The sequence below is a fragment of the Hyalella azteca genome, unplaced genomic scaffold (genome assembly GCF_000764305.2).
Source record: "Hyalella azteca isolate HAZT.00-mixed unplaced genomic scaffold, Hazt_2.0.2 contig1385, whole genome shotgun sequence".
In the NCBI taxonomy this organism is placed as follows: domain Eukaryota; kingdom Metazoa; phylum Arthropoda; class Malacostraca; order Amphipoda; family Hyalellidae; genus Hyalella; species Hyalella azteca.
The window spans coordinates 28,102-48,501 of NW_025931704.1; the positions used below are offsets into that span (position 1 = coordinate 28,102).

Here is a 20,400-nt window from a genome sequence, read left to right on the forward strand (position 1 = left end):
TTTCATTGCAAGCATAGTCTTAAATTATTTCTATTCATTTAATTTCAAACATATAGTGGGAACATGAAGAAGTAATGAAGCAATAGAATTACCAGCACATGCTTATTAATATCTACCTATTGTTAGAAATAATAACTGTATTCAGAAAATGATACTTGAAATAAACAAATGATATATTTACAACATGAGCAGAACAACAATGACACACTCAAATTAAAAAAAAATTATCCCCACTAAATCTTGTTGCCTAAATGGGTATACTATCAAATAGGGTAATAAAGGATAATTTTGAATGTTTTCTGTTACTAGCTTCTTACCATGAAACATTTCATAAACAAGTATATATGGTACCTCTAAAAAAATTTCATTTTTTATTTGTAAGGTGCCAGATTTAAAAGAAAAGTGTCCCAAATTACCACTGAGAACAGGGTAATTCAGAACACTTGAAATAAAGCTTTATTTTAAAACGCTTGAAGCATGCAGAGTGCTTGAAGCACCAAAAACTCAGGAATTATTTTCAGGAATCAGGAATGATATTCAGAAATGCTATTCATAAATGAAATTCAGGAATCAGGATCAATATTGTTCATTTTTTAATTTTCTGTGATGACTGGTTGGTCATTGAATCTGAGTATCAGTATCATAAAATTTGGAGACCAGTTGTAAAATTGTTTGAGAATAGAGATCCTAAGTCCTTCAATACCGAACAGATTTGATATAATTTTGGAATGGGAGTTTTTATTATCAATACGCTCCCGCAGATTTTAACATGACTTACTTTTCATTTAAAGCGAATTTTGATCAACCAAGACACTTGTAATTCCTTTGATAGCAAACAGATTTTTTTTTGAATTTTGGAATAAGTAGCTATTATCAATACACTGTGGTAGGAATTATTAGAGAAGCTTACATTAATTAGTTTTTCAGTAAAATAAATAAGCATATTTTTTAAGCAACCTAAGCACTCATAGCTCCTATTCAGTGCAGAAAAGCCAGGTTTCTCTTCCCTGTGGGTATGAATGAATATGCAAATACTGTACCCTTTACAATAAATATTTCGTATATCAAAGTAAATACGGTACAGTAGTTAAATATTTTATGATAAATTAATCATAAGACTTGAAATGAAGCAGAATTTTAACAGAGGTATTTATATTTAAACATACGCCAGTAGTATAGCTTTCAGATACCGGTATGCATCATATGAATAAATTTCATTATAGAAATTCAAAATTAAACTTGCTGAGCCGTGATGTCTGAGGATACATTGAATTGTAATGTCCAACATTAAATGTCAGACTTTTTAGTGCATTTTCTCATTTATGAAAAAATACACTATATGCTCGTCATATCTGTCTTTCTGTCCATCCGTCACTTTATGTTTTCATCGACAAGAAAATGTGCTCTCTAATATTAGACTTTGTCTGTCTGTCTGTCCGTCTGTGAAATCATGTTTTTGTTGACAATAAACTGCGCTCTCTAATAGACTAATATTAGACTTTGTTTATCTGTCTGTCCGTCCGTCCATCCATGACTTCATGTTTTCATTGATGAGAAAATGCGCTCTCTAATATTAGACTTCGTCTGTCCATCCGTGACTTCATGTTTTTGTTGACGAGAAAATTACCTCTCTAATATTAGACTTTTGCCATCCATCTGTCTGTCCGTCCGTGACTTATGTTTTCATCAACGAGAAAATGCACTCTCTAATATTACACTTTGTCTGTCTGTCTGTCCATCCGTGACTTCATGTTTTCGTCAACAAGAAAATGAGCTCTCTGTCACTAACTGCAGTGAGTACTGAGTTTAAGTGAGTTATATTACAGACATGGCAAGCACAATAGTACATTTTTTTCATAAATGAGCAAATGCGCTAAAAATTGGCATCGTTAAATAGTATACATAGATTGGGTATTACCTCTTCATAGTATATAATTCAGTTGTTAAAAATTTTATATTGATTCAATAAATTTGTACAAAGAATTAAATTAATGCTTCTACAAAGCATTGTGCATTGGGATCGGAGTGCTCGCTGCCAGCCGCAGATAGTTTGTAGCGCATATTGCATGGTTGCCAAAGGCACTCTTATGGAGTTTCTGTTAAATACCTACTAATTGCTTTTTTGGATCTCCTATTATTGATTTCACATGTACATATGAGCAGAGTGATACTAACAATGCTAATAAGTTATAATGGTTATTTTTTATTACTGCAATTAATACAGTTCATGACCATTTCTTTTGAATTAAGTCCATAGGAAATCCATTGCTTATTTTTTGGTTTGGATAATATGAAGGCATTTAAGAAAGCTTGGATTGCTATTCTTCTTATGACTTGCCTAAGTTGATGCTAGCCATCTCATTGGACAGACTGCTTTGAAACTTCAACCAATCAGCCATGGAGCGTCAACCAGCCGCAGCTGGCAGCACGCAGCCGGCCTGCAGCAGTGAGCAGCCTTCAGTGGTTGAGTAGAATAAATAGAATTTGTGGTGGAAGGTGTAGTGACCTTGACACTCCAATTATGACAGAGTTCTCCAATTTCCCAAAACTCATGTTCTTGTCACTAGACTGCAGAACAAGAGGAGGAGGTAGTTGGGAAGACCTATTTTTTTTCTAAAATATTGCAGGCTTACGTCAGTTACGTCACAATGTGGCAAAGATTTGTGACTATCTAAAAAGCAATAATTTCAATCCAAATGAATTGGCAAGATCTTTCTGAAATCTGAAGGGGGTTGTGTAAATTTTGCCACTGATCTGTCATCATAAATCTTCAGAATTCAGATATTTACCCATTTTCTGCATCGGTGCATCCTGGGCCTCAGGGACCTGGGCTAACCTGGCTAAGTCCTAAGTGAGCTTCAATCTTTTTTATCTTCATCTTCATGCATAATTTTTTTAATATTTTGGGGTTTTGGGCTGATAACTTGGGCACAGGCTGCACAGCTTTAGCGCGGTTTAGCCCCATACATTAGGCAATTTAGGCCTTCAGCTAATAAGCCTCATTTTCTCTCTTCACTTAGGGTTAGGGCCTAGGGGTAAAATTGAGTTTGAGTATGTCTGTCTTGCAGCCTTGCAGGTAAAATTTTCAATTGGGCACAGACTTACAGTACAGAGCAGCTAGCCAGCTACCCATGCGGCCATGCCTGATTGACATGGCTCTACCAAATAGTGAATAACTGTTTTTATAGGAAGAATATTATGGTTTGAGACTTTTAAATACGTCTGTGAATATATTAGGAATCCATTAAGGAATAATTATATCATTGAATAATTATATCCTAACTGCAACTCCAAAGGTGTATAGTACTATAGGCTCCGCTATAGTATAGTAACTACTAACTAGTAAGTATACACCTATCACTATAGGTGTAAACCTGGTGTATAGCACTGTATAGTGTATACTATAGTATAGGGCCTAGTATAGGCTATAGTAATAGTAAACTATACACCAAAGGTGATAGTTAGCTATTTACAGATCACAGCTTTCAGCTTTGACAGCTTCAGCAATCAGCATGACTGTCAGTATGCCACCAGCCACGTCTGTTCGACGATCGGCGTCACGATTTTCCAGAACTAAGTGCAGCCGGTCGCCGGAGGCTAGCCCTGCAGGCTGCAGCGATGTGTGCGAGATAGTAAGCCGGAATTTAGCCAGTGCTGCGGCTAGGTATTTCATGATCAAGCAGAAGGTAAGCCAACAAAGTAACTATTTTAAATGTATTATGAAGTCGCCTCTCGAATTTTATTCCGGACACTCATTCTCACAGCTACCAAGGTCAAATCAACATTGACAAACCACCAGCAAGTATCTAGAGACTAGACCTAGAGGTAGACCGTAGAGTAACCGAAGAGCCGGGAAGTTCATGCGTATCTGCAACTTGTACTTCAGGCCTCAGCTATCTCTATTTCTCCGGACTCCGGAGTAAAATATGTTCACGAAATACCAGGAATACATCAATATAAATTAAAATAATTAATTAATACTGTTCAAACTATAAGATGAACAACATATCCCTGAATTTTATGACATTGAGCTACGCTTTTAAACACTTTAAAAATACATTTAAAATAGCACAAATAATGATTATCGAGAGAGTAATGATTGAAAAGTCTAGTGTGGAAAAAAATCTCAGAGTTTGTGTCGACAAGGAGCTGAAATTTTCGAAGCATGTTGAAACGCAAGCTAAAACATCCAACAAACTTCTTGGACTAATCAGACGCTCATATACGAAATCTAGATGCAGAAGCAATGAAGCAGTTGTTTGTTGCTGTCGTGCGCCCGAATCTAGAGTTTGGAAACGTTGCGTGGTCACCGAGATTTGAAAAGGACAAAAATTTAATATACTTTACTCGATTAAGCTAATTTAGGTCTCTAATTGCTAATTTTTATAATTGTATCTGAAATTGTTAGGCGAAAATTGCCTGCATGCCGAATTTTAGATCTCTAGAGCAATCAGAAGTGGGCTAATTTTCGTTGTCAATGTTAAGAACAAACAAACAAACGCGAAGCTAAGTTAAGAAAAACGTGTTAATAATAATAACTCGGCTTACCATCGTAAATTTAAAATAATGTTCCTACCTGTTTCTTCTTTTTATTGCTATATATTGATTTAGTGCATATTTTCACATGAATATGCTTTCGATAAATTTCATTCTCTGTTTTTTTTTTCAAGAGAAATTTGGAAGTTACGGAGAATGTCGACCAACTTTAAGTAACTCCTACTAAAGCCTAAAGCGACACTTTCATGGTCGTATCGGTGCCAATGCGATTGATCGGTACTGCCCGCCGTTGTAGTTAACAAATCTGATCAGTTAGACTTTAGAGGACCGAGTGCGCAACCAACCACGATGGTCATTTATTTAATTTAATTTTATTGTTTAGTATCATTCTCTCGGAGCACTTTATGTATAGACAGACAAAAATGCGCCAAATGAGTATTACAGGAAGTATTAAGTCCCAGTACGAACCTTTCTTTATCAAAATACATTTAATATTAGATTCGGATGTTATATTATGCGACTAATGGAATCTCTGTCAATAGAATAGTTTATTCAAATAAATTTATTACTATTCTGACAGACAATGTTTGGAAATCATGTTTCATTAAATAAAATCATGCTAAAGGTGGATAGGACTGTAAGGAATTAGTGTGCAACGTTATTTTGAACACGCCGGGAAGTGTTTATATGAATTTTCGCGTAAGAAACTGCAACACTAAATTCAAAACTAAAATAATTAAATCAAGTCCAATTCATGCTATATTGTCGAAAAATTTGATTGTTTCAGGATTGAATATTTCTCTACTACGGTGTAGGACAGGACTGAAGTTAATGGTCAAGTCTTTAATGAAGAGGGAAAGTGTTTATCTGTTTAAAATAGCTCATGCTATTTTTAAACTATATTTTCACTGAAAAACATGAGTGATCTTCGCAAACCGCGGCAGGTGAGTCCTGTTGGCAATCCTGCGTCACAACATCGTCAGGTGCGTTCAACTCACTGGGTCACGGAGCATCTCATTCACAAACACATTATAACCAAGTAATAATTTACGTCAAAGTTCTGGAGCAATAACTCGTCTTGGATTTCTATTGTTCTCGTTCAAAAATACTAAGAAAAGTTTACTGCAGAGGTGAAATATTTTATTCATCGTTAGATTTATAAGCTAAGCTTTAAAACTTGTCAGAGTTGGACGCTTGCTCAGGTATTCCGTCAGTGAAACTTTGAATGTCGTGAGGATCGCATGTAAGTGCCTTGTGCTCTCACAACACAACTTCGGTCTCTTCCGCAACTCTAAATTAAAAATATATTGGTTGTATATCACGTTTTCTATTTCTGAAAAATCTCATTATATCCTGGTTAATGATTGCTATGAAAGCTTTTTCAAACGAAGTTGAAATTTAGGAAGAGTGTTCGGCGTTTTCGTGCGGACGCATACGAACAAATTCTGTTAGGATGTGACGAGGTTAACAAGAGGTTGTCCTCGACGCCTCCTCCATACCTGCACTCGTGACTTTAACCTCATTAGAAAGTCTGCATTGAATTTTAAACGATATGTTACATGCTGAACTTTCGGAAAACTTTAAAGACATTTTTCGAACATTTAAGAAAATATTTCAATTAAATCACGTTCTCAATATCGTAAAAATTGTGTAAAGTTTTAAAGTAATAATCAGTAACAGAGGTAAATTTTACTTCCATGTATAATAATCAAATTTATGTACAAAATTAAAGTTATATTATGATAAGATTAAACGATTCAAAGCAAAGCTTCTGGTGACCGTATTGCGCGTTCATCCTTGTAATTTAAAAAATAAATAATCGAAATAAATAATCGAAACATGAAGCGAAAAAAATCGAATTATTTAAAACGGAGGATTTTTTATTTCTTTGACACAGTCTAAATTCATTGAAATATTTTTTTGTTATTTCTCTCGTGCGATGTTACCTCTGATCATCGGTGGACTGTGATAATCCGTCGTAACTGACAATAATTTATTTTAATTTTTACTAAATTTATACAATTTAAATATGTTTGAGCTGTCATGATAAAAATTAGATAAATACAACTTTACTATCTTTGTTATGAGTCTCCTGCCGTAATTCATTGAGTAGTAATATCATTATATCTATCTAATTCGTGACTCATATTGTTGATGCACTATTATTTTCATAGACATAATTCCGCTTTTGATTTGACTGAAGCGCTCTAACACATTCAGTTTTGTTCACTCTGGCAGTGGGATAAAACATTGTCAATTGAGGCATAAAACTTAATTTGAATGTACATTTATAAGCGTGTACGACTTACAGTAACAGTGTACAGGAAAGTTATATAGTTGTAATGTAGGTTATAATGTTCCTGCTTATGTGACGCTGTAACTGCAGGCATCATTCAACTTGTTGATATCAGCAATCCGCAGTGATTGTTGCTCTTCAATCCTCAACAATATTCAAGTCAAGTTGAGGGCTGTTCAACTCCATTCAAACTCACTCAACGTTGTGCTTCACTTCATAGTTCAACTCTGCCCTCCATCGACATCGACTCCTGCTTTTTATGTTATTTCTAAGTACATTTATTCTGCTTGCTTTTGATCATTTTCAACTCAAAGTTAAACTCGTCAGGCTGCCAAAAACTCGATCAAGTTTAGGACGTATTTTGAACACACAGCTTGATAAATGAGCTATAACATTTGTTAGCATACATAATTGAATAATTTGTGAACCCAGCACATGAAGTGCCTGCTTATAGTCTCTTCTTGCTCGCCTAAAATCATTCATTATTAACTTAAAATTACTCTCAGCGTATCATCCACCGAGGGCAACAAAAAACACTATTATCTATGATCGTCACTGCGCCAGCGTTATCACCACCCAGCGATCATCAACCATTTTCATTTCACCATCAATAAACAGTGTCACAACTTGACCAAAAATTATCACTCTACCATAAACGCTGCCCACCATAATCACTGTTCCGGTATCATTGCTTCACCGCCAGCACATTATCACTCTACTACAACAACCTCTTACCATCACAATTGCTCTACTATCATCACTGCACCACCAGCAGACATCATCACAACAACCCTACTATCATCACTGTACCACCTGCTGACATCATCATAACTCCATCATCATCACTGCACCACCAGCAGACATCATCACAATTATACCACCACTATCACTGCAACATCATCACTGCACCAACAGCAGAAATCCTCACAACCACACCAGCATCATCACTGCACCACCACTGCACCACCACTGCACCATCACTGCACCACCACTGCACCACCACTGCACCACCACACACTGCACCACCACTGCACCACAGTCACCATGAACGTGTTCAAGCGTAGCCTGATCTTGCTGTCATTCGTGGGCTGCTGCGTGTGTCTGGCGCTCGTGGGCGCTGCGCTGGGTACGCGTCACTGGTTCGTCGCCAGCTGCCGTCAGCGGCTGAGACCGATACCTGGATCTGTCAGCCAGATAACAAGAACAAACACTGCCTTTAATAACACACAAATACAAGGTTCTAAGTCACAAGAACAAAGCTCAGACACGAGACAACAAAGTGAAACAGAACTTCAAAGTTCGAGCGCACAAGAAGAAAGTTCACGTACAAAGGAAGAAGTTTTCAGGCCAAACTCTACGGGATCGATCAACTTTGGACTTTTCCAAGGGGACTTGGAACTCAACGTTGGATTCGGGGAGAGATTAACGCATTTTCAAGGTGAGTTCAGTCTATCTTTATAGTCAATCTTCATTATTTCAGTAGATTTTTATTATGTATAACGACTTTAGTTTATGACTGCGCACTTTGCTATGATAATTTCCAGAATAACACCAAATTATTAGAACATTTTATATTGATAATTATGATTATATTTGATTGAAAATACTAAGGTTATCAAATGACTAGAGTTTCTGTTAGTGTTATGTAGCCTGATGCATGTATAATTTTTCTGGTAAGAATTCATTAGAGTTCTTCCATATCATCTTTAATCAAACAAATGGAGTATACTATATTCATGTATAGTGTTTACTCACCATATACGAATTAATGCGGTATTCTAGTGTTCGCCTTGTGACGATCTTTAGAAACTAGTATGTGTGTTATTCATTAGACGTAGCGTCGTGTAATGTTATTCTTATCTGGATAGCAACATATTTGATTAAGGCCGAATTAAGACGATGCTATTTGGTTGGTTCCCGAGCTGGTATGAACCGCTATTCTGGAATTCATCTCGCTCCCTGATGTTATTCATCTCGCTCCCTGAATTTACTCACGAATCGAACCAGTTTGTTCTAAAATGTTTGTTAGTAATGAATGACATCTTTTTAAACGCAGGCGATCTTCAAATATGGTGTTCTTTAGGGTGTGATTAACATTATTTTAACGTCTTGACAACAGCAGACAAGCAGTAATGTTCTTTTTTTTTTGTTCATAGAGGAGCAATTTTACCATGTTTCAGTATTGTAGGTAAGCGATATTACCGTGTTTCAATACTCAAGAGTTACTAAAGAGGAGCAATGTTACTGTAGAGAAGCAATGTCATCGCTAGTTACAATACTGCCTGCACTCATTAATCGTATTTGTTTTAAGCACTATAAATACGACATACATTGAGCCATGAACGCATTTAAAAGCATCATAAAATATTTGAGAATGAGCCTAGAAAATAAAGATTGCTTCATTGATTTGAAGTACATAATTCAAGTTCCAATATTCAACGAATTCTCTGGTCATTAATCGCACGCGTATAAATCAACAAATTCTGCCATCTAAAACTAATTAATGTTCCATATACACTCGCTAGCTAACCGATGAATTGCTCTCCTGTCACTCAGTATTATTTAAACTCGAAATCTGATGAAAAGAAATAATCCAGCCGTAACTAATGGCTCAGCGTCTGAACAAACGCGCAGGAAGAAATTTCGCACCAGGCAGAGATACAATAAAAAAAGACTAGGAGAAACTAACGCAGAATAAAAACAAGAAATCAGAGAGCGCAAATAAACTGCGGCAGAAGCTCAGTGTAGGTAAGAGAGACTGCGGGCCTGGGGAAAGTTGTAACGCTCAGCTTATAGAGTGCTAGTCTCATTAAGTAGATACAGCTAATAAGGTATAGAGTACGAGTCTCATTAAGTCAATGCAGATAATATGTTATAAAGTACGAGTCTCATTAAGTCAATGCAGATAATACGTTATAAAGTACGAGTCTCATTAAGTCGATGCAGCTAATAAGTTAAAATGTACGAGTCTCATCAGTCGATGAAGCTAATTAGTTATAAAGTACGAGCCACATTAAGTAGAGGCAGCTAATAAGTTATTAAATACGAGTCTCATTAGGTCGATAAGGCTAATAAGTTATAAATTACGAGCCTCATTAAATCGATGCAGCTAATAAGTTATAAATTACGAGCCTCATTAAGTCGATAAAGCTAATATGGTTATTAAACACGAGAGTCGACACAATTAATTAGTTCTTGGTTTAATTAGCAAATCCTAAGGAGTTTGTAAATAGAGATATTTAATCTGGCTCGTTATAGCAGTAGCTGCGCCCAGTCAATTGGTAGCAACTCAAAGATATCTATATATAGTTAGTTTAACTGCCATAACTTAAGTCAATTTCATATATACCCTCATTTCAAGTACATATATACATATATAGTTTACATACCTATATATAAAATAACAATTATATTTTGTGCGCGTTAAATAATTAATTCTAAATTATATTGTTTGATAACTGAGAGCGGGCAAGCCGCAAACATTTGATCTCTTTTCAAATGTAATGTTGTTGAGTGATATTTAATGCTAAGTTCTAAGTAAATTACAAGGCAGTGACCACAGAACACCATAAACATTACACCTATACACTATACAGTAATTAAATGCAATGATGTGGGCAGTGACGTACGGAGGCACTAAGACCATACATCCTGCATTTATAAGTACACTTGATAACTCCTGATAATGTAGAGATAAGATGACATGTTGGTCGCTATCTTCACAGAACTGGCCAGTGCAACAGAGACCTTACAGCCGCCCGCTGCCGAGCTAATTCTTGAAGAACAGTTTTGTAAAGAGTATATAAACTGTTCTTTGTGTTCTGTTACGTTCCTAGCATATGTCAATTATTCTTAGTGTTCTGTACCTAGTGTTTCATGCAGGTGTCAGCTGTTCCTAGTGTTCTGTACCTATTGTTTCATGCAGGTGTCAGCTATTCAGTGTGTTCTGTACCTAGTGTTTCATGCAGGTGTCAGCTGTTCTTTGTGTTCTGTACCTATTGTTTCATGCAGGTGTCAGCTGTTCAGCGTTTCCTGTACCTAGTGTTTCATGCAGGTGTCAGCTGTTCAGCGTTTCCTGTACCTAGTGTTTCATGCAGGTGTCAGCTGTTCAGCGTGTTCTGTACCTAGTGCTCAATATTTAAATATGCTCGTGTAAATATTTGGTTTAGCCTATGCCTCAAATGAAAAAATCAATCCTCAATTGACCCCACAATGCCCTATTCATCTAGCTAGCTAATCTATTATATTTATGTAGGTTTTGGAATCGTCCTAGAGCTTCATCGGCTAATCGTCTCCTAGAGCATCATCGTCCAGTCATCTAGTAGAGCTTCCTCGTTTTGTCGCCATCCAGAGTTGCATCGTTTAGTCGTCTCCTAGAGCTTTGTCGTCTAGTCATTTCCTAGCTAGAGCTTCATCGTCTAGTCGTCTCCTAAAGCTTTATCGTCTATTCGTTTCCTAGAGCTTCATCGTTTAGTCGCCTCCTAGAGCTTCATCTAGGTCCGGCACAAATGGTAATGCTGATGTTTTCAAAGTCTTAGTACGTTTTGATGTCATCTCGTTCAGACAGAGAAGGCCTGAAAGTGCGTATCTTTTTCTAATAATGTTATTCATACCGGAATAACATGAATCATGTACACTAGAAATTGGTTATGAACAAAATGAGTACAGAATAATGAACTTTATGGTTTGTGAACATACCCAGTTATAAATAATGAACATTATAGATTGTACATAATGAAGGTTATAAAATTCTCTTCGACAATACGTTTTTATCTGAATTCATGCAGTCGAATCTGCTTGGTTCTATTAGATCTGTTACTTTGTAAGTTTGATTTTTTGATGATTTTTGACACTTCTGCCCGCGGTATGTACTTAAGATTGAAGTACAAACCAACAACAGCCATGCCTGGTTTACCAATACGCAATAGAATTTCCTGCATTTTGACGCGTATAGCGACTTGGCTACCTGCACAACCATAGGTTTTAGGTGCGAGGTAGTGGCTTGACTGGTCACGTACGTAGTGCTTGCTGCATTCAGTGCATGGCATGCGCTGTGTTTGCTGCATTCAGCGCACGGCATGCGCAGTGTTTGCTGCATTCAGCGCACGGCATGCGCTGTGTTTGCTGCATTCAGCGCACGGCATGCGCTGTGTTTGCTGCATTCAGCGCACGGCATGCGCTGTGTTTGCTGCACTCAGCGCACGGCATGCGCTGTGTTTGCTGCATTCAGCGCACGGCATGCGCTGTGTTTGCTGCATTCAGCGCACGGCATGCGCTGTGTTTGCTGCATTCAGCGCACGGCATGCGCTGTGTTTGCTGCATTCAGCGCACGGCATGCGCTGTGTTTGCTGCATTCAGCGCACGGCATGCGCTGTGTTTGCTGCATTCAGCGCACGGCATGCGCTGTGTTTGCTGCATTCAGCGCACGGCATGCGCTGTGTTTGCTGCATTCAGCGCACGGCATGCGCTGTGTTTGCTGCATTCAGCGCACGGCATGCGCTGTGTTTGCTGCATTCAGCGCACGGCATGCGCTGTGTTTGCTGCATTCAGCGCACGGCATGCGCTGTGTTTGCTGCATTCAGCGCACGGCATGCGCTGTGTTTGTTGCACTTAGTACACAGAATTTTTTGTGCTGACTCTCAGGCCGCTACTTGAGCGCCGGGTTCGTGCTGTGAACGCCTCCTCCGACGCAGTGGAGCGTATGGGCGCTAGCGAGCCTCATGTACCGGTGGTTAATTGATTTGATTTCATTTTTCCATCGTTATTTATAATTGTTTGCATTTATTTATTAGCTGAAAACCCGCACCGTTGCTCAAGATTTGTCCAACCGTTTTTTAGCCTATGTTAGACATTAGTGCAACCTTGGCCCGAGCTCTGCCGGAACTTTGGCCCTAGAACTCTATCTTGCCGAATTGTTGTCCGAAAGCTGTCCAAACTTTGATTAGATTTGTAAAACTTAGTTCAAATCATGATATCTCGAATCTTATCATCACAAATCCCGTTAACGCGGATTACGTCATCACGAATCTTGAATGCAATTAATCATGAGTCCAAACTGAGCCACTTTAGGTAAGCCTTGTTCTGATCAACACTTGGCAACAAGGATTACGTCATCACGAATCTTGAATGCAATTAATCATGAGTCCAAACTGAGCCACTTTAAGTAAGCCTCGTTCTGATCAACACTTGGCAACATTCTCATTTAACCCCCAATTTCAGATGCATGAGTAGCGTGTCGGATACCAGCGCAATTCTTCTTCGGTAATCACCAGAAACACATCAAATGTTGCTGAACTGAAAAGAATTATCCCGCATAATTGACTAGTCCCTTGCATCAGAAACGCTGAGATTTGAATCCCTAAGAGAAAAAACACGTCGCACAGCCTCGCCTTGAGACCTCCACGTCACTCACGATGGACATGGACGACGAAGAAGACTACGCACGCAAGATGCAGCGTCGTCGTCGCTCGTATCTGTACGCTTCGTTCTTGACGTGCCTGTTGGGGGGCGCCCTGATGGGGGCGGCGCTGGGAACGGACAGCTGGGTCACGGCAGAGGCTTACTACAGCCAGAACATCTCCGTTAGTGCGGACTACACGGGCACCTTCCATGGCGGTCTGTTCCGGGGGGCGAGCCAGCTGGAGGCCAGCGGTACTGCTCGCTACGATTACTACAGTGAGTTGCTGCTCGCTACGATTACTACAGTGAGTTGCTGCTCGCTACGATTACTACAGTGAGTTACTGCTCGCTACGATTACTACAGTGAGTTACTGCTCGCTACGATTACTACAGTGAGTTACTGATCGCTACGATTACTACAGTGAGTTACTGATAGCTACGATTTGCTGCAGTGAGTCTCTTACTGCCGGTACGATTACTGCAGTGAATAATTCACTGCATATTGTTGAGTAAGATAAGCACTAAACGTTTTTGAAAGCGCATGAATTTGTTGTGTCTTGCACCGAGCCATGCTTCCATTATGTACTGAGTAACAACCAATAATTGAATGCTCAATACACTAGCTGGTCCTGAAACGTCCTAATCACTTTATATGGTGAGATGGGGCGTTTGTGAAGGCCTCTTTACGTTCATTCGTCACTGCAACCTTACATGCCCGTAACGCAAAAATGTAACAGACAGATCCTTTCAAGACTTGTAGGTAGTTTAGAGTTATAGATTTTATTAAATATGACTCATGCACCGTATCAGGTTTTACTTATTTGGCGAGAACAATCCAAAAGAACAAAATTACTTAATTCATATCATTGTTTACTTATATTGCGACATAACAGAAATACTAATGAACGTTCATGCGGCAGTGGTCTGCGTCGAAGGCAAGTGCATGTACAGCTGCGCGGACCCTAAGGACATGCGGCAGGATCACCTCAGGCTCATCCTGGCTGGCAATATCAGCGCCATCAGCGACCCGGTCTGCTTAGTGTCCAGCTCCAAGGCGGGAAAATCGCAATCGCAGAAAACAAGAAGCACCGAAGAAAACAAAGCGGATTATTCAAGCTCGATGACGATCATCGATCAAAAACACCCCGATCTTGACGATGCAAATCTATATTTAAATTCGAGAAGCAATCACGTGGATGAATCTACGAACGGAGATTCAGATCCAGCGATTTCGAGCAGTTACAACGATAAGCTATCGAATTATATAGAATCAAGCGGGTTGAAGATCAACGTTTTTCCGCTGCAAATTTTTGATTCGTTGAAGCAGAACAGGAATGGCTTGAAATAATGAACGTCGATTTTCCAAATTTCTGCCCTGGTTTTCACTTTCTTGGATCGGTTATCTTTATACTGTCTTTTTGCTGATTTCATTTTTGTGTGTGTTACTTTGATTCTTGGCAGCGTAGGCCTCAGCACGCGGCCGGCCTGCTAAAGATTGTCGTGTTGGTGATCATTTATATTCAGAGTTTTCTTGCGCGTAGTATTATTTATTGTATTTTATATGAATAATATTACAGTAGGGTCTTTATATGTAGTGAATTTCTTCACATGCTTTCTACACAGAAAAGTTTGACTGAATTTCTGTATAGCTGATGAAAAGCGGAAAGTTGATGTGAAGAACCACAAATACGCCCTGTTAACAATTTGTTCTGATATATATAATGCAGCTAAACTGAACATGCAATATTTTGAAGGTCTATTATATAACCACTTTGTATCCCTTTATGTATTATCTATTAATATCAAGGCAAGATAAACTTGTCAAGTAAACTCATAGACTTGCCGTCTTTATCCTAAGGGCTGACCGGTCTCCATTGCGAACATTTAATCAAACATCATATCTCTTGTAAAGAATATTAATTTTGTTACTGTCACAGTGCCGTTCGGGGCTTAGGAGAAACGGTTAAATCTGTTAAAGTAAACATATTTTAAAAAGTGCATAAAAAAACATATTTTTTCTTTATTTTTAGTAAGTGATTCATGTAAAAAGTGTTGCATAAATTTACATACGAGCGATAGTAGTCTCCTACATCGATAACAAGTAAGATAACGCAATGAACATTACATCATTCAATATGGTATATAGGCTGCTGTATATGTGCTTCTTGTTTACGCTCCATTCCAGCTTTAAATTACCTATATCCCTACATATATCAGCATCTAATATAGATGGACGCTGACGTTTTATGCTATTTTATTTCGTTGGTTGGACGCTATTATGATCGATGGTTTTATTCATCAAGCATTTAGCGTGGATGAAAAGTATTGTTATACTACGGTTTTATGTGAAAATTTTGCTGTGCCTAGTGTGAGCTGGATGCTGAAGTGAATTGCAAATTTACATCGTTGGAAGAAAATCACCACAAAAAAAATTATTTTCAAGCGTGACAGAGTCTAAGAAATGTGGTTATCTTCCTAGTTTTGAGCAGCTAATGCAATTATATTACATCTAATCACAGTTAATCTACTTTGTTCAACGTATGTTGAAGTAAAAATAGCATTAATTGTTTCTTGATTGCGAAACGTTGGATGAAGTTAGCTGATTTTTTATAGCTACTTGTGGCAAAACATTTGATGAAGTGAATTGACTTCTCAGAAATTCTTTGTAGTGAAACATTTCGTAAAATAAATTTATTCCATGTATCACTTTACTAGAGCAAACTTCGGCAAAGGAAACAGATAACTCGTAACCTTTCAGTTGCGAAATCTTTGGAATAAAAGCGAACCTATTTCAATTGAGATCAAAATTGATTCATATTTGATAGAGATCTCATTTATATTTGTTTTGCAGTGTCAGAGACGAGCGGTCTGATGAACCAGGGATTGTGGGTGGGAACAATCGCCTGCCTGTGCGTCGGATTGTTGTTCGCGATTGCAGGCGCAATCTTCGCAATCATCAACACGGCGACCACTCCTGTAGAGCTGATCACTGGTGTGCCTGGCTTGTACATATGGAACTCCTTGGCAGGTGAGGCTTGTCAAATGGAAATCTTTGGCAGGTGAGACTTGGGATATGGAACTGCTTGGTGGGCGAGGCTTGTCAAATGGAACTCTTTGGTAGGTGAGGCTTGTCAAGTGGAACTCTTTGGCAGGTGAGGCTTGTCAAGTGGAACTCCTTGGCAGGTGAGGCTTGTCAAATGGAAATCTTTGGCAGGTGAGGCTTGACATATGGAACTCCTTGGCAGGTGAGGCTTGTCATATGGAACTCTTTGGCAGGTGAGGCTTGACATATGGAAATGTTTGCAAAATTTCACTTCAAACCTCAACCCATTCCGCAGCCGTGTTCACCCTGGTGGCTGTGGTGCTGTGGTCCGTGCTGTACCACACCAGTTTATCCCACAACGTGCTGATCGAGCAGAGCAAGGACGGCTGGACCACAGAAGGCAACGAGGCTCTCGGCTATTCCTTCTGGTGCGTCCCAAAATTCGTGCAATTTCAATGTTGTTTGTTGCAATTATTATTATTGTTTAATCCTAATTACCAATAATTTTATTGTTATTATTATGATAAATGTACTAGTATTTGATTGATGTATTCACTATTATGACATTTTTATAAGCGATATTAGCATCACTCTTCAAGTTGAATAATTTATTGAGCGAATGAAACGAAAAATTGAATTTGTGAACTAGTTTCTGATGTCGCTGTTGATAAAATAAACTTAGTATTTGCAACATTTCAAGAGGTTATACCAAATTTTATCGCCGGTAGACAATGGGTTGACGTTTAATCACCGGATTTATTTATTAGTCATCGGATTATTACTTTAGTAACCAGATTTCGTTATTTAGCCGTCGTCAATGCCTTTTATACTTTAAGGCCTGGTAATTAGAGTTATTATCAGTAAACAAATGGTTAACCCTTTGAGATACTTCAACCATCAGCAAACGTACCTAGTGGCCTGGTAATGAGAACACTATTAAATACAGCATTAAGTTCACTCCATTTGCAGGCTGGTGGTGGTGGCCATCATTTAGTTCACTTCATTTGCAGGCTGGTGGTGATGACCATCATTTAGTTCACTTCATTTGCAGGCTGGTGGTGGTGGCCATCATTTAGTTCACTTCATTTGCAGGCTGGTGGTGGTGGCCATCATTTAGTTCACTTCATTTGCAGGCTGATGGTGGTGGCCATCATTTAGTTCACTTCATTTGCAGGCTGGTGGTGGTGGCCATCATTTAGTTCACTTCATTTGCAGGCTGGTGGTGGTGGCCATCATTGTGCACGTCGCCAACTGCGGGCTCGTGGCGTTTGGAACTTACGAGCCAAAAAGCAAGGAGAAAATCCAAGAACCTGACAAAGCCACGAATGACATCCTCCTCTACTAGATCCATGCCAATGATAGATTATTATTAAGTTAGTAAAATAGTTAGTGATCGGTAGTAAGAAAAGTGGCATGGTAAAGCTTGGTGTAGTGATACACTTGCAACAATCTGTAGCCACTGATTGTTAATACCGTATATCGAGACCGTAAAGCCTCTCATTGTTTATACTTTCTTTCAATTGCGTTTTCTCTGACACACATGGGCATAATTTTACGAATTGAATGCGCGGTGCTATATACTTGCAGTCTTGACGCGTCTGTAAAGCAAAAAGTCCGTCTGTTTACCGTTAGATTCTTTTCAAATACTGTCAAGTAAGATAATGTCGATTGTGCACAAAATTAGATACTTTGAGGTCAATATTAACTATTGGTTCATTTTAAAAATAATTTTTACCCTCTCTATATTTACTTTTTTCGATGTTTAATAGTTATTTGGAAACTGTAATTTAATGTGAATTTTCAAAAAATTTCAGACGATAATTGTACGAATAACTTTGCCTAATGCTGTTGTTACTCATGCGATTTTAAATGAGATGCAGCTGTTAGTGTAACTATATGATTTTTTTTCTATGCATGGTTGGCATAAACATAAAGAACTGTAAATTGAAAATTTTTTCAGAGTGTGGTTGATCATAGATAAAATTTATCATCCATATTTCAGGTGACATCTACGCTGTACCGAACATGTCAATACACTGTAACTGTAAGATATCCTCTAACGATAAACTATTACAAGTGGCTCACTAAATTAAATGATGATTGACCGTACGGTAAATTGCGATACATTAATTTTTTGGTATGAATTTAATGCAACCACAATTTTTTCACAAAATATGCTGTTGAGATTCAACGCCGCCATTAACTGCTGTTTCCTAATTACCTTTTATATATTTATTGTGGAATTTATAATAAGGGGAGCGTCTTGGTCAAACATAACTTTTTTATCTACCGACGGATCATTTTGAAACTTTTACTTTTACACATATGTGAAATGGAAATCTAAGACCTTTTTGTTCGTGTAAATTTTCAGAAATAATGGAAGTAAACTTGAAATTCATAGAAAACAGCAAAAAAGGAAGTACTGTAAAAAACTCTCCTACAATTAACGTGCTACAACATCGAGAGACATATCATTATCGAGAGACATATCCCCGTTATTGCAAAATATAATCTAAACCACAACCAAATAAAATAAATCAATTGGTGAATCGCTAGATCTTAATTTCACGAATCGAATGGTATATCTTTCATTGCTGTAGCTTGAAAATAATGGGAGGAGATTTTAAGATGGCGTATTTTGGAAATTTTAATTATTCAGGGTAGCCATATAAGTAAAATAGAGTGAAAAAATAAACGAAAAAAAAATTATCTACGCTGTATATACCGAACATGTCAATACACCGTAAGATATCCTCTAACGATAAACTATTACAAGTGGCTCACTAAATTAAATGATGATTGACTGTACGGCAAATTGTGATACATTAATTTTTTGGCATGAAATTTATGCAACCGCAATTTTTTCAATATATGCAGTTGAGATGCAACGTCATCATTGACTGATGTTTCCTAATTACCTTTTACTTATTGTGGAATGGATAATTGGGGAGCGTCTTGGTCAATCAAAACTTTTTTATCTAACGACGGATCATTTTGAAAATTTTACACATATGTGAAATGGAAATCTAAGACCTTTTTGTTCGTGTAAATTATCCGAAATAATGGAAGAAAACTTGAAATTCATAGAAAACACCCAAAAAAGGAGGTACTGTAAAAACTCTCCTACATTTCCTCATACAATTAACGTGATACAACATCGAGAGACATACCATTATCGAGAGACAAATCCCCTTTATTGCAAAATATAATCCAAACCACAACGAAATAAAATAAATCAATTGGTTAATTGCTAGATATTAATTTTACGAATCGAATGGTATATCTTTCAATGCTGTAGCTTGAAAATAATGGGAGGAGACAGATTTTAAGATGGCGTATTTCGGAAATTTTAATTATTCAGGGTAGCCATATAAGTAAAATAGAGTGAAAAAATAAACGAAAAAAAAATTCATGATAATTGAGGCCCCAGCTTATTGATGTTGAGATTGAGTATTGAGGATGCCATCACACGGTCTTAGACTTATTCTTCTCCCGTTTTACGGCTGTAATAAGCTAGAAATATTATTTTTCTAATATATTCATATATATAAAATGATCATTTTATAGTTAAAACGACCGAAGTTAAAAACGGCCTTACGCAAAAAGTATTGCAAGGAAATCAATGATATTTGCTTTGTTGAACGAACCTTGTTTGCAGCTTCAAAATGAGTCTAAACATATTGCAATTAAAGTAAATAATGATCTAAAAATTTAATTTTTCAATTTAATCTATGTACATTTTGTTGAAAAATGTTCATTTCGAATAATTTGAATCTGTTTTACGCTAAAACTAAAGCATGCGTTACATACATGCGTTATGATGCGTTAGACGCACCTTTTCAGCAGCTACAAAATGAGTCTAAAAACAGAAGAGCCAAAGTGTTCGAATTTTGACCAAGAACGTTCCCCTTAATTAAGTAAACGAATCCATTGATCACTTCCGTTATCGTGTTTAGAAGGAGTTTGGTGAGTGAGCGCCTTAAGGAAACGCGCGTTCATTTTGTTCAGTTTGAAAGATAATGAAGGATTATCGATTACTGAAGTTTTATTCCATAAAACCTTGCTTACCATCTCGGGCGACAGACACCAGGCACACAGGTGCCACAGCCGCCAAAAGCTTTGCACAGAATATTTTAATCTCTTACCCATCACGGTCTTAGGCCAC

General features: G+C 37.8%; 1 protein-coding gene across 2 annotated transcripts; it reads left to right on the top strand.

Annotated features, from left to right (window-relative positions):
• Positions 1–7,803: 7,803 nt before the first annotated feature.
• On the top strand, positions 7,804–18,729 carry LOC108678255 (clarin-2). Of its 2 annotated transcripts, none has more exons than XM_018166623.2 (4): positions 7,804–8,231; positions 16,044–16,220; positions 16,531–16,663; positions 17,451–18,729. In XM_018166623.2, the coding sequence occupies exons 1-4, from the start codon at positions 7,838–7,840 to the stop codon at positions 17,578–17,580; spliced, it is 834 nt and encodes a 277-aa protein (XP_018022112.1). In that variant the 5' UTR covers positions 7,804–7,837; the 3' UTR covers positions 17,581–18,729. The 2 variants fall into 2 exon arrangements, with proteins under 2 accessions (XP_018022112.1, XP_018022113.1); XM_018166624.2 differs by lacking the exon at positions 17,451–18,729 and adding an exon at positions 17,205–17,444.
• The last annotated feature ends 1,671 nt before the right edge of the window (positions 18,730–20,400 follow it).

What these genes read in the sequence shown, in the direction of transcription:
- LOC108678255 (XM_018166623.2), top strand. Translation starts at nt 7,838, where the DNA reads ATGAACGTGTTCAAGCGTAGCCTGATCTTGCTGTCATTCGTGGGCTGC. An exon ending in CATATGGAACTCCTTGGCAG is followed by an intron (nt 16,221 to 16,530) that starts GTGAGGCTTGTC and finishes CCCATTCCGCAG; the next exon opens with CCGTGTTCACCCTGGTGGCT. An exon ending in GCTCTCGGCTATTCCTTCTG is followed by an intron (nt 16,664 to 17,450) that starts GTGCGTCCCAAA and finishes CTTCATTTGCAG; the next exon opens with GCTGGTGGTGGTGGCCATCA.